The sequence below is a fragment of the Microchirus variegatus genome, assembly GCF_963457635.1.
Source record: "Microchirus variegatus genome assembly, chromosome: 7".
Classification (NCBI taxonomy): domain Eukaryota; kingdom Metazoa; phylum Chordata; class Actinopteri; order Pleuronectiformes; family Soleidae; genus Microchirus; species Microchirus variegatus.
Genome location: NC_139808.1, coordinates 19,129,417 through 19,144,499, shown reverse-complemented (window position 1 = coordinate 19,144,499; position 15,083 = coordinate 19,129,417). Strand labels below are relative to the sequence as shown.

The 15,083-nt window shown below is 40.4% G+C and overlaps 1 protein-coding gene across 1 annotated transcript in view; it reads right to left on the bottom strand.

The window, feature by feature from the left end:
* The window catches only part of quob (quattro b), a 29,933-nt gene that overhangs the window by 1,669 nt on the left and 13,181 nt on the right, over positions 1-15,083 (bottom strand). The window contains exons 4-22 of the mRNA XM_083891914.1: positions 13,807-13,998; positions 13,480-13,603; positions 12,352-12,445; positions 12,182-12,268; positions 11,950-12,066; positions 9,297-9,395; positions 9,054-9,202; positions 8,094-8,232; positions 7,531-7,647; positions 7,130-7,327; positions 5,994-6,949; positions 5,271-5,520; positions 4,680-4,769; positions 4,001-4,225; positions 2,112-2,282; positions 1,609-1,786; positions 1,389-1,505; positions 1,065-1,304; positions 206-477 (exon numbers count right to left, since the gene is read on the bottom strand). Coding sequence (XP_083748040.1) covers positions 206-477; positions 1,065-1,304; positions 1,389-1,505; positions 1,609-1,786; positions 2,112-2,282; positions 4,001-4,225; positions 4,680-4,769; positions 5,271-5,520; positions 5,994-6,949; positions 7,130-7,327; positions 7,531-7,647; positions 8,094-8,232; positions 9,054-9,202; positions 9,297-9,395; positions 11,950-12,066; positions 12,182-12,268; positions 12,352-12,445; positions 13,480-13,603; positions 13,807-13,998 — 3,815 coding nt within the window. The remainder of the gene's footprint in view (positions 1-205; positions 478-1,064; positions 1,305-1,388; positions 1,506-1,608; positions 1,787-2,111; positions 2,283-4,000; positions 4,226-4,679; positions 4,770-5,270; positions 5,521-5,993; positions 6,950-7,129; positions 7,328-7,530; positions 7,648-8,093; positions 8,233-9,053; positions 9,203-9,296; positions 9,396-11,949; positions 12,067-12,181; positions 12,269-12,351; positions 12,446-13,479; positions 13,604-13,806; positions 13,999-15,083) is intronic.

The following is a 15,083-nucleotide window of genomic DNA, read 5'->3' as shown; positions in this document are numbered from 1 at the left end:
CATATATTGTCTCTCTCAACATCCACACTTGTGTCGCTTAATTACATCACTAAGGGCCCAAAGACCAGACACTTCTCGTAGAAGTACATCTAAGCATTCATCTTTGACCTAAATGCTTTTAGCAGTGATTTACATTCTGGTCAAAGTTGGTCCTTAGACATTTTAATCATATGAAGAAGTACTGGTTAAGAGATTTGAAATGCACCTTGCCACAAGAAAGGTCCTTGGTCTTGTACTGTGGTTTAAGTTCAGGATTTGTTGAATCTGGGGTTTGGGTTTCGTCTGGGGATCCTGCCAGAGCATTTGGTTTGTGGAAAGCTGGAAAGCTAGCTCGATGACCAAGCCCGGCCTCTTTCACAGTGATTATGGAGGCACAGACAGAGGAGGCGTCCTCCACTTCTCCGATGGCAGAGTGGTAGCCGTGACTGCAGCTGCTGAAGCCGCTCACGCTCTCTCCTGAGGACTCTGAGCTGTCCACTGGAACAGAGAGAAAACTTCACTCTACACACTAATGATGCTGATATCAGACCGATACAGTCATTTTTATTTATTTTTTTTAAATCTTTAAAACTACCAGGATATTGACAACACATTGTAGTGATGTATTTACAACATATGAACTATCATTTCAAAAAATAAATAATATGTTGCTCTCATAAAAAAGTCAGTTATGTAAAAACATATCAGATTTTATGTTTTCTTTTTCCAACATTTTATACAGGGATTTTTACCAATAACACACCGATACCATTACTATTCATATCTGTACATCCATACTATTGGTGCTGTCAGATTTATTAAGAAACTCCTGATCTACTGAGATATTTTACACACTTGTATTTACAAAGACTGGTCCAAAAAGAGAAAATAACCAGTAAGGTGAGTTTTGTGTAAAAAATGAAGACCATCACTGTACGCACAGCAACCTTGAAACTTGAAGTATTTCCCAAAGAAGTGGCCAGTTAAACATAAATAAATCTATAATCATCAAACCAACTCACTACTGCAAATACTGTATTTACTCTTGTACATTGTCCAGAGCATTTACAGTAAATTCTACTTACACACTAAGTTCTGACTCCCACTCTCATTGTCGAGGTCATCCTCCAGAGCTCCAGGGGGCGGTACATATCCCGCAAGCACCCCCATGCCCACCCTCCGCTTTGGCCCACACTGGAATCCCACAGGGGAAACATGGCTCCCTCCAGAGGAAGTGGAGGAAGCTGAGCCAACCGATTTTGGACGCCCCCCTGACCGTCCATCCTGTCCCCCACCTGATCCCACAGAGCACAGCACTTTGTTTTCTGCAGAGACAAAGTTCAGAGGGTTTAGCATATCAGAGGGTGTGATAGAAAAATCCTCCTGACTTAAGTAAGTGAGTGATGTACCTCTTCCCATCAGTACATAGTTGACAGCTCTGTCACTGATTGCTGCATCGCTGGGTTGGATGTCCATGAAAGGCTTGTTTCCAATACCCATGAACACTCTCTCCTGCATGCGGACCTCTAATAAAACATGTAAAATTAATCCATTTAAGAAACGCATAAATAAAGACTTTGAAGCAAATCAATACACATTGAGGTCAACATCAGTGGTGCCTGTTTTCACCTCTGTTGTGCACCGCCTGCTCCCAGAGAATCCTTTCAAGGTCCTTGGTCCAAGCCTCCTTCACCTCGCTGCTAACAGCCTGGAGTATGTAAGTGTCTTGGGTTTTCCTCTTCCTGAACCAGATCTCAAAACACAGGCCACTGTCACCGCTGTTTTGGGTCATTCCTATGTCGGATGTCTAAATACAAACAAAGAAGAACCCTGGAAATGTTTTTCTCTTTCAATTGCAGCCAAGAAATGTAGTTGTTGAGTGTTATGAGGGCACAATAAACTGCTTTTTGTGCATGAGGTTGTGGTCTGAAGCTACTGATAGATTCTTATGGCAGTAGATCATCATTCAGCCTGACAAAAAGGATTTTTGCACATGCGAAATATAAGCACTGGTCCTTGAAAATCCCTATTTGAGTCATGCCAAACAACACTCCTCAGCCATGACATCATAACATGTCATGAAATATTACTTAAATGTACCTAGTGTTTGCTTGTGTGTACATTATGAGTACCTTGAAAGACTGCTTGTACACATATGTGTCATTTCCTACATCCGTCTTCCGAGTCTTGCTAAAGAGGATGAGATCTTGAAAGAGGAAGATGTGGCGGCAACACTTCTTCCTTCTGAATGTTATAAGGAACTCATCTTGTCGTATCAGCTGCCCCTGCTCCTTCAGATTAACCTGCAGTACACAAAAACACACACTGAAGGTATGGAGTCTGCATTGCTCATACTACTTAGGAAAAACAACAGTGTTATCATCTTCTGTATGGGATTCATTGGAAGTGTGTGGGATGGTGGTCTGGAGCCCAGTTATAAGGATGAGTGAATTTGCGGGAACGGGGTTGGATTTTCCACTCATCCCAGATTATACGTGCATATCCAATAGCACATACACAAAGCCAAACATACCTTTCCAAGCAAGTACTCTTTCCAAGCAATCAAATTACACTTAATTATAAGGGGATGCCATAGTCCTGCCTGTACCTGTTTCCCTCTTCTGCCAATTCCAAATACATTGCTGATAAGTCATTCACATCACACGCTAAACCTGCAATATATCCTTGAATATATACAGTGGTATGCAAAAGTTTGGGCACTCCTGTAAATTTCACACAAAAGAACACTTTTGTGCATCCTCCTTTTGCAGAAATAAGCCTCTAAACGTTTCCTATAGCTTCCAATTACAGTCTGTATTCTGGCAGAAGGTATTTTGGACCATTCTTCTTTACTAAACATCTCCAGTTCAGTCAGGTTTGATGGTTTCCGAGCATGGACAGTCCGCCTTAAATCACACCACAAATTTTCAATAATATTCAGGTCTGGGGACTGAGATTGTCATTCCAGAACGTTTCCAGACGTATTTGTTCCTCTGCATGAATGCCTTAGTAGATTTTGAGCAGTGTTTAGGGTTGTTGTCTTGTTCCAGCCCTGGCACAACTTTGTCACTGATTCCTGGACATTGCTCTCCAGAATCTGCTGATATTGAGTGGAATCCATGCGACCCTCAACTTTAACAAGATTCCCAGTCCCTGCACTGGCCACACAGCCCCACAGCATGATGGAACCACCACCAAATTTTTCTGTAGGTAGCAAGTGTTTTTCTTGGAATGCTTGTTTTGCTCAAATAACTCTGTTTTAGTTTCATCAGTCCACAACACATTATTCCAAAATGAAGCTGGCTTGTCCAAATGGGATTTAGTATACCTCACGCAACTCTGTTTGTGGTGGGTGCAGAAAAAATTATTTTTCTGCATTGCTCTTCCATACAGCATCTCCTTGTGTAAAGTGCGCTGAATAGTTGAACGATGCACAGTGACACCATCTGCAGCAAGATGATGTTGTAGGTCTTCGGAGCTGGTCTGTGGGTTGACTGTGACTGTTCTCACCATCTCATCCTTCGCCTCTAAGCAGATTTTTCTTGGTCTTCCAATTCCTTACAATGTTCCTCACAGTTGAAACTGAGAGCTTAAATCTCTGAGATAGCTTTCTATGTCCTTCCCCTAAACCATGTTGAAAAATCATTGTTTTCAGGTCATTTGAGAGTTTTTATGAGGCTCCCATGTTGCCACTCTTCTCATGAATGGATAAAATGACAAGGGTGCCTAAATTAATGCACATGCCTAATTTTGTTTAAATAATTCTTGCACACTTTCTGTAAATCATATAAACTTTATTTCACTTCTCAAATATCACTGTGTTTGTCTCCTATATATTTAACTGGAATTTCTTATTCAAACAACCAATGATTTATGAAGGAAAATCATGACAATGCACAGGGGTGCCCAAACTTGTGCATACCACTGTATATACAGACATATATATAAATACATATATACACTCTCAACATTTTTTTCAATATTGTCAGATATGGGCTTTACAAAATGACAGAACACCTACGTCACAGTTGTGGATGGCGTCCATCGCCAATAGATTGTTGCCATGGCGGAGTTGGAAGTGGATTACTTCCAGTGCAGCCTTGACCTCGGCCAACTCTCTGCTTTGTCCTGGTCCACACTCTCTCATCATGTCCTGCAGCAGCAAACTGTACTTACTGATGCGCTGCACAGGCTTCAGCAGGTATGACCACAGGTCCATTTTATCCCCCAGGCCCAGCTGTTTTTGCTGATGTACAAGCAGACCAGAAGGAGAGAGAGAGTCATTCTGCAGTTTCAGAATCAGGACACTTTAATAACCCCCCCCCCCCCAAGAGACACCAACATGTTGACATTGGACACGTCACATAATTGTGTCCGGGCAAACATGACATCAGTGTGTACAGTGTTTAAATACCGGGCATGCAAAGACTGATCCAATCTCTTGTGGTCACAGCTGACACATCATGGATGCTTTTGAAGTTATTTGATGTTGATACCAGTTTTTAATGGGCCTTCAACTCTTTCACCTGGTGCCCATTTTATTATCTCACCTGCTTTCTTCCTCTGCCTCTGATAATGTTAAATATGTTGAACTTTGAGTCTATGTGTTTGCATTGTTGGGTCCAGGCAGTGGTGTAAAAAAAACTCCAGATGTAGTTTTAGTAGAGAAATGAAAAGCAGAGGCTGGCTGTGGTACTTACCTTAAAGAAAGCCTGTCCATGATTGACGAGAAGACTATCAGACTGTGGTTTGTTTTTGCTATACAGGGCATACAAAGCAAAGCTCTCTCTCTAAAATAAAAGGGATAAATCAAAATCATCATCAGTTATCATAATCATCACCTCTTCAAATGTGTGTGTAACTGTTATAAAAAACTTGAGATCCGGTCTCCTAGTCTTTGACAACATTTTTCCCAACAGTAACACTGTTGTTTGTATGTAATGTATGGTTTTTGTAATTGTCAAAAGACAAGATTTTCTGGAAGCTAAAGCTAACGCAAGCTGAGCATTAGTGTACAAACAGGATACATCTGGAAGAGCTTTTGTTTACCAATAGCTTATGCTGTATTATCGCGTTTGTGGCGCAAACCAGGAAACCATGGACGGCAACTTAACATCTGCCAACTCATTGAGTCATGGAAATTAACACACACATTGGTTTGTAAAGCATTACGTTTCTTTCATGTTATCCAAAAAAAAGCCCCCCCCCCAAAAAAAAGAAAAAAAAAACTGTTCCCATAAACCCCATTCCAGGAGCAAAGTTTAAAATGTAACTCATATCGAGGCACTTACATGTCGTAAGAAGCAGCGTCCCACTCTGAAGGGTTCATTCATGCAGTTCTCCAACTCGTTGAGGAAATGATGCTGGTGGAAGTCGTGCAGTTTTTCTAGATTACCGAAGATGCTCCCCCTCTGGCCCCTGAGGTCCTGAGGGACATCGGCCCTCTCCAGCTCGGGCATGTAGTGTTCTCGGACATAACCTAGAGCCTTCACATATTCCTTCTCTGTTGTCAGCAGCTCCTCCATGATCTTCTTCAGCTTCCTGTTCCACATGTAGTACATGAAGATGTTTTGTGTTATTTACATGCTGAATGTATGATGTTAGTGGATATAACTTTTCAAAAAGAACACTCTCTTTGCACCAGAGGCAAAAAAGTACCATCATTGTTTTTAACAGCCTCATTTCAAAATATAATATAAAACATATATTTGAGGCAAGGAGTATATTAATGTGTTTTATATGTTTATTCTAATGATGGGCAGGACAATGGGTATAATGGGTTTCAATGGGTTTAATGGGCATTTTATGTACTTAAGGTAATGAATGTAACTTTGTTTAAACAGCATATAGTGGACATGTCATAGGAACACAATACAAACATGTCATAAGCACTAACAAAATTAAATTATTTAAAAATATGAAAATATGAAAAAGCATTAAAAAAAATAGCATGAGGGTTAAGTCCTGGACTGCGTCTCAGTGAGCTTTATATATGAAGGAGGGCGGTTACTTACAAAACACTGCTGCCGTTGTCTTCTGTTGGTGTGAGTAACGTCTCTGGGGTCTTCAGTTCTTTGAGGCTCTGAGTGGAGATTGTGTATCCTTCTCCCTTCACCTCGTTACTGTCGCTAAATGACTTGCAGCCCAAGTTTTCCGACTGCAAACTTTTTTTGCGGGAAATGAAGAGATTTTGGAAAGGCTGTAGATTTTGTTCCAGCACCTGTGTCCTGTCCTGACAGTGTTTGTGCCGTACATTTAAAGGTGAAAAGATCATCGAGTGAGATCGAACGCATGATCCCTCGCTCAAGGACCGACCGAGGCCTTTGTGCGATTGGAAACCCTTGCACACTTCAGGAGGATCTGCACTCCTCAGATCTGCCTCACTGTAGTGTTCTCTTGGCCTCCATGTGTTTTCTGGGCGAATGTCACTGTTTTGTGGAATAATTTTCTCAGTCGTTGCTGTTGTATCAGGCGATTTCTTCACTTGGGCTTCTCCTTTCACACGCCCATCTGTGTCTGATTTTAGATCATGGTTTAAACCTGTGGTGATGTTTTCTCTGACATTTTCTGAGGAACTTACTTTCTTAGGGGAAGTTGGCTGCTTTGTCACTGGGTAGTCATCCTCCCCTGCCTCACTCCTTTCCTCCCTCTCTGCTACCTCATCTGTCATTTGGGAATCTGCAGCTGTGATCTGCTGGGACTGGTTCTTATCTACCCGGTGCTGCTTTTGAATATCCTCCAGACGCTGTCTGACTTCTTGGCACTGGACCCATGCTGCATTCCACACCTTTAGCACCTCAGAGGCCCCTGATCCACAGGCCTTCACTTTCAGAGCCTGGAAGTGCAAGGTGGAGAATTCGCCACCTAATCTCCTTTCATGCATCTGGAGTGTGCTTAAGGTCTGAGCAGAGTAACACCCCTGCTCTACCTGCTCCAAAATATCTCTGCATTCCTTGGCCAGTGTCGATGCCTATAGAGAGACAGAAATAAAAGTGAATTTAACAGTCTATATTTAAAGGTCAACAAATCAGTTAGAAATATACTGACATGAGGCAAGTGCAGACAGAGAATTATTATTTTTTTAAAGTATTCTTAAAAATGTGCTTAAAAACACGAAAAAGTGGGGAAAAAACAACATACACAACCTTACCTGATGACAGAAACGGTGCAGCTGCACCACTGTCTTCACTTCTTTAAACTTAATTTCCACCCGCATCATAAAACCGTCGATATTGGATTTGAATGTACTGATCAGCGTACGAAAAACATCTGTTGCAGGACTGGAGTCACTGGTGGCAATTATTCCTTCTGCATCCATCACTAGGGTCAAGGCGTGCTGTTGTTTGTCCTGGGATAAACAATGAGATGTCATGTGGAACTCCCTTTGTGCAATTTCCTAATCTACAATTTACTGTTATCACGGCATTCGTTCAAATATTTTAGCTTTGAGAGAAGAACAGAAACATGTTGGTATGTGAAGAGAGAAACAACGGGCTAAATAAGGATAACTTTTGCTTCTGGGAAACCCACTTTGATAGATTAGAGTCATACCTTAGACTGAGTGAGAAACTCTTCAAAGTGTTGCAAGGCCTTTTCAGAGCATACCAGGGTATCATCTGTTGTGTCCACCAGTCCCTGCTCTCCTTCTGTATTGAACCACACCCCAGCCTGTAAGATGCAATGTAGAATTGTGCAATGCTGATTTATAGTTTAACAAACTGTGAGAGGAATTTTCTTGTTAACAATCACACTGTATGGAAAAAAAATATTATATACATATAACACCATTATTAATGAATTCCAGATGCTTTGGTACGTATCCTAGATATAGACTGTGAATGAGAAATGGATGCAGCCTTCCAGTTTGAAAGGTCTACTTCTCACTCATGTCAGAGTTAATGAGTGAATGGTCTCAATCAGTTTTGTGAAAAATGCTGCCTTTGAAAGGGAAATAGACTCCATGTGATTGACAGCTGGTATCACAGAATAAATAGGCTGGTTGCAGGTGACACTCCCATTTTTAAAAATTGACATGGCACCAAGGAAATTGCGATTCTCAAAAAGGTTTCAAAATGGAAATTTCCAGGATTGTGCACAGACACAGCTGCTCGTACCGTGGTGATTTTGGCCTCCATCTCTCTGAGTCTGAAGAGGAACTCGAGGTGCTGCAGTGACTCGTTCGATCTCATCACCAGCATGTGGAGCTTCTCCTCCACCTGATTATACAGACTAGTAACTGAGTCCAGACCATCTCTGCAGGGAAAGACAGACACATATTACAAAACAACAGCAAACAAGGTATACAGGACTGTATTTTGGGGCAGATGTTGTAGTTTTGGAATGGCAGAAAGCTCCAGTGTTCATAACATGGCACACTTGCCACATTATTTAATAATATAATGACCAATTAAATGTATATTATTATTCTATGCAACCACTGATGAGAATACATCTAATTATTATTATTGTTATTATTAGAAATACTTTTAACTATAATTTGAAACACAGCTGTGAAACAGGAGCATCTGTTTTATACAGCAGGGGCAGGGGCATGGATGTGCAGCATATTACTTATGTAGTATGACAGGTGTTCCATTGTGCAGAAAGGCCCCGATATGTCTTCATTATTACATTCAGTGTTACTGATTTGTTTCTACTGACATAAAAAGGATTTTATCGTAAACATATTGTGTTATTATGTAATGTATCAATGATAATGCATAATCTTTACAAAAAAACCATTCTATCTAGTGGTGAGAAGGCATTTCAATGCCTCTGAGCCCTCATAGTATTGGTTGTGTTATACTGGAAATAGTTTTATAAATACAATTTGGTTAATTTTGGTCTTACATTACCTACACCTGGTGTTGAATCTAATCAGAAAATATTGCCAACACTTACTAATAGGCCAATAATCAGTAAACTCATGGATATAGCTGTCAAATAAATAGAGGAAATTCCATAACATGAAAAACCCTCAGGATCAGTGTAGACAAGGCTGATGAAGTGATATTTACTGCATACTGTACTGATTCAGAAACAGAGTATAAGTAGGCTTGAATATTGACTGATACCTATAGTCTTCAGAGTGAGGGAACCTGAACTCCTCTCTCCTCATCCGGGCCAGTGCAGCTCCTCCTTCTCTTTGCAGAGTGACCAGTCGAGTATCCTCCAGTACCTCTTTCATCGAAGCTTTCTGTTCCTGAATGCATTGCTGCACATCCTGTCAACATTAGTAAAGTCACCATCAACACTTTATGCACATATTTAGATACAAATAAATGCAGTATATCATAGTATGAATGTGGAGATTTTACCTGGGCAGAGTCCGTCTGTTTGCTGCCATCCACTTTACTAATGGCCTTTTGCAACAAGCTGTCTGCACCACGTAAGTCACCCATGAAGGAAACCAGTTTCTGAAAGAGGTTAACAAATGTAGATTAGATTGCTATGAAATTGTGAGCTTCTTCGAGGACAGCAACTAATTACATATCCGCCATAAGTGGCCTACAGGGGGCACCACAGGCAGCAGCATCCAGAGGGCATTTACAGCTGCCCCGAGGTGTCTTTATAAGCTTAAGCTGCTCAGATTATAAGAACACATGTTCACATGCTTCTGTCTGCTCTGTAGGTGACACGATTACAGCATAAACCTCGGCACTGTTTCCATTCCCATTTTCCAGACATAAGCAATAGGTCTTTAAAGATCCAGTGTTACATTAAGACTGTTTGAATAAGTGTATAATCACTTTAAATTAAAACTTTGTCTTTGAATTAGGGTTGTTCAATTAGGCAAACACCTAGCTTTACAGGGGCACTGTTATACTTATTAACAGTCTACAGTCTCACCATTAGACATGTTTAATGCTTACACTGCATCCTTGTACAATTTTACAGAGGCAGTAAAAAACCTTTTTTTTTTTAAATGATACTGTATGTATCAACAGGACACTTAATCTCCACATGGTGGACCCGTCTGTTTGTATGTGGTTAGGGAATTGTCAGAGTAATTTACATTTTTGATGCTGTCTTGGTGGTTTTGAAATCCAAACAGTGATGAAGAGACTTCTTCAGTGGAGTTCGGTGCCCAACAAGCAGTTTTTTACAAAACTGCACTATGACAGGAATAATGTTCCACAGGCAGTTTTTTTTGCTGAGTGAATCTCACAGCTAAAAAGGTGAAAACTCAATTTAGAAGAATTTATTCTTATATCAAAATATAAAGATGCATTTGAAGGACCTTTGTCCTGTGCATTTTTTATTGTTTATGTTTCACTTTTCAATCTTTAACTCATAAATATTGTTAAACAACAAAATTGTGTAGAAAAGCATTAGTAAACTAGAAAGCACAAAATCACACACAAAATAGGTTAATCAGTTGCCTCATTAAAGAAACAATTGCATTTGTTAATCCATTTATGTGTCCTTGTCAGCCTCTGAGCTGAGACCTGCAGTTTAAAGTCCTGACACTTGACATACTAAACGTGAACGTTATCAATTAAGAAAATAGTTTAGTTTCTAAGATCCATTGCCATCTAGTGGTGAGAAGGCCTATTACAACCAACTAAAGACGGTGTCCATGGAGAAATGAGCCATTCTTTCATACGCAGGTCACATTAAAATGTCCGAGACTACAAATAGTTCTTGACTGTTGATAAGTGAGATTCGTGATAAGCTATCAAAACATTCAGCACCTCTGTGTCTCTCTTGGCCAGTGAGGCTCTGCTACTGGAACAGCGATAATTGGGATCTCGGGTGTGACGAGTGATAATAATTGGTTTTAAATGCACCCTGCAAAAGTTGGCCCTCAGATCTCACAACTACATTCTACTTAAAAGTGGTGAAAATTATGCCATTTGCTCTCAGGATTTATTTATTTTTTGAATGTCCCAAATGAATTCAGGAAAAGAAGGGCGTTCCACTTTCTTCATCAGTTTGGAATTATTTGCAAAAACAATTGAATCGTATGAAGCTGGTCTCACTGGATCTTGTTGGGGGAAGTCTGAATAACTTGGGAGTCACGCAAGTCTGGCAGATGTTTGAACTGATTCACACTGTCCTGTATTATCATTGAATGCTGACAAATGTATGTTTTATTTAAAATATCTTCTGCTTCTCTTTTGTCTTGTGTATGAATATTCTATGATTATTATATCTTATATGGGTGTGTCTTGATTTTAAGAAAATAAACAATTTCCCAGTATTTCCTGCGTGCTTCATCTGAAAACTGTCAAGCACGATCACATACCTGATTACGGGAGCATGTGTGTGTATACAACAGCACTGCAGGGGCGGGTAGGGGTAAGACGCATTTATTCCCGCATACTCCTCATATAATGTCTCAACATAAAACAAATCACTTTTTTGTGCATTGCTGGGATCTCGCTGGACGTCACAAGATGAAACCACCACGAAACTGAGGAATACAGAGTTGTGTGAAAATGATTGACTTCTAAACAGAAGTTGAACTGTAACAGACCTTTGTTTAGATTTAAACCTTACACAGTATGGTTTCAATGTAAATCTGACTGTAATTTCTTATTTTGTCTGTTTGTAAACACCTTAAATGTGCTGCATTCTGGCAGGACTCTCTTGGACCTCAAGAAACAAAGGTTGATATTTTAATAATCATTACAATGATAACAGACGTTTCTCATCTCCTGATTTTCCACCAGTCTGTGCAGAAAAGTCTTACATAAATAGTCTTTCTATAATGTATGTAATAATATTTAATAATCACATTCATAATTCAGATAAGATTCTTGTCCTCCCTCCGCTCAAATGCTAAAGCTACACGCAGCAGAGATGATGGATGCTGTAGTGTGGGTATGTGGATCACAAATCATCCCCAGTTGGGGAGCTGTGTTTATAAACTCCTCTGAATCTTCAGGAAACACTTCGTTAAAGTGACTGCGGGATGTGATGCCGCAGTTGCAGCAAAAATGTAGACACGTGGTGAACAGTCAGTACCTGATGGAACTGCATCCAGTCTTTATGGCTGTACGTGAAGGTGCCGCCCAGGTCGGGTGTCAGCTGGGAGGCTTCCACTGTCTTGTTTAGAGCTTTCATAGACGTCACCAGATCCATCTGACAAATAAAGAAAAGGGCTTGGTCGGGAAGGAAGTATAAAATAGCACTCATCTCTGGTGTCCGATGCGACTAAAATAAAGACGACATGAAAGATGTTCTTTTTATTTCTGACCTGGAGCCCGGGCTGTTTTTCAGGGCGTGGGAAAGTGTCTTTATCCATCAGTATCACAATACTGTGCACTGCGTGAAGAGCTTGTTCCTGCAGAAAGAAGACAGCATATTAAAGAAAACAATTATATAAGGAAAGACTGTTACTGTGCATGCATGCAGGTGTGCTTTAACCTGAGCCATAAGCAGAGCTTTGTAGAGGTGAAGTGGAGGAGGCTTCTTCTTGGCATTGATGACCAGAGTCATTCCCAGCTCCCGAACATCTTTTCTATGAAAAACATCCATTCATGTCATTCATCACAGTGGCCTTGGTCTTGATGTGTGTACCAGGCCAAACTGACCGAGCTTTTGAGCTATATTGCGCCTCTTTAGCTTGATTATGCCATTTATTATGATTATTTTATGAAATCATATTTCAAACCACAGTTGCATTCCTTATTTTTAAATATTGTATTTATGATAGTGCAGTTGGTCCACCGTGTTAAGTCTTCTCCACAAAGTTTTCTTAGGGTCTGGACTCTTGTGGTGACACATCCATATGTGAAAATGACAACTCATTCTCCCTCAACTCTTTCACAGGCTGAGCCTGATGAATCGTGGTATTGTAATGTTGGAATATGCTTGAAAAACCTGTTCATGCAGTATAGTCCTCAGTTTGAGACATAACATTGCTGAGGCCTGGACCTGACCCTAAATCCAACCACCTTTTAGTCACTTATCAACCTCTTCTTCACATATCTCGATCGACATCTTCAACACCTTCACAGCTGCCCCTTTTAATGCCCTCTTCTTGGGTTACTGCTGTTTGAATATATCTCAGACTTGGCTGCTAATTCCAACAAGGCTCTTCGTGCCAGACAGAGTTGGCAGTCAGCCTGAATACAGACCTGTGGAGTCTGACGCTTTAGAGGGGGACAAAGGAATGCCAAGCCATATGGTAGGATATCTTTCTGGAGTTCAAAGACTCCATTTAAACCCAGTGTAAACAAATAACGTCGTTGAAGTGCTTGTTTGTGGACCTGAGGGTGAGGAGTGGCACGTTTTGGCAAAGGCTCAGCATATGTCAGTGCAACTGCTGATCTTGATAAGACAAATGTTTGTTCTATTAGCTGTAAAACATTAGAAGACTCTTTTGGATTTAGGACCATGGGACCATACAGGAAGTACATTTTAAGTGATGTTTTGCTGCCCTCTCCTGGTCATATATTTTATTACAACACAACAAGTGGAGACCTACAGTCAGCTTGGATGCCAATGTCAGTTTACTTACAGGCATTTGATGTTTTAATTCATAAATCATACCTTGGTATGGAGTGTAGGTAGAGCAGCAATTCGCACAAATTCTGAGCTGAAACAAGAGGGGACGTCCACTCCCTCCGGTCACCATGAACCTCGACGACTGCTCTGCCTGTCCTGTCCCTGCTGCCTAAGGACAAGCAGGACAGAGACAAAATAGTGGCATGTAATATATTTTTACAGTAAAAAGAAAACAAGGAACAAGCAACAGAAGAATTCAATAACAATAAAATCAGTATATTACACTATACAAAGGAAAAGATGATTTGCACACTATGACCAGCCACATCTAATTATTGGATTCTTGATGTCAGACACATTGGTGTGACATACCTGGTAGACAAATAATGCCCAGCTCAAGCAGTCCACAGATGCCTCTGAATTTGACTTCTTCTCTTTGTGGAGACTGAGTAGTGTCAGGAATCTGAGCTTGCAGAGAAGATGGCTTTTCTATCTTTGTGTTGTGGTTTCTGGAATCAACTCCATCTGTAGCGGAGAGAGCTTCACTCCGACTTGGCTGGGAGTCTGCGAGCAGACACAAAAAAAATACTGCAAAATATGTTTTTCCACAAGAGCAAATACAACCTTTGTGTTTTTGGCCATGTTTGTGTCTGTCTGATTGTGAGTAGCATATCTCAAAAAGTAAATGACTGATTCTGGTTAACTAGTGGGGATGTAGAGTGGGTTATGGCCAAAGAAAGACAAGACAAAGATTAGGTTTTAGTCGTGATCTGGATATAGATCCAAATTATTTTTTAAACAGTTGTTAAACTTGCAAGATGGGTTTTTTTCAACATTTCCCTAACGACTTTTCTAAAAATGTTATTATAGCTTTGTAAAAAGCATGAACTTGTTGCTCATGTGGATCTATGTCACGATGTAGTTTGGCTGAAATCTGGATCTTGACCTGTACTGACACTGTGGGAAACTGAGCAGCCTTGGCAGAGTTTCTGAGAGCTTCTTTCAACTGTACCTTGATTTAATTTAAATCCATCTGTCTTTTTCTTGAGGGCATTTTTCAACCACATTAAGATTTGTTTTAAAGCAACAACTGTATATTGAGGAGTTCATTGACATCTGTCCTTTCCTAAGTGTAAGTACTTTTAATTTAAAATTGTACTAAATTGAATTTCTCAGTTGGACATACACACCCAGATAATGTGAGGTTCAAACCTCTTCTGCATGTATACACAGAAGAAGATGAAGAAGAAGAAGGTGAAATCCAGAATGCTTGGACTGACAAGGAGACCAAAATCAGCTTAAATAAGTACATATTTCAAAGTTAATGAATGGTAGAAAGAAATGGAATAGCACTCGATATGACACCAACTAGCTGACAGTTGCATTTGTTTTAGTCTGTGACGAAATACAGTAGGTCAACAAGAAAATGCCTGATACTACCAACCTCAACGGGTGCATATCACCACCTGCCTAGAGGCAGACACAATTCATTCAATATATTGATTCCCCGCTTGTCCCTACATACTGGGACAAGGACATGAGATAAATGTGCATGGAAACATTCAGATGAATTTCTGCAACTCTTAACAGCCTCACATCAACACAGTCCCACTCTGCACAGCTGCACAAGTGTGCGCAGACAGAGATTT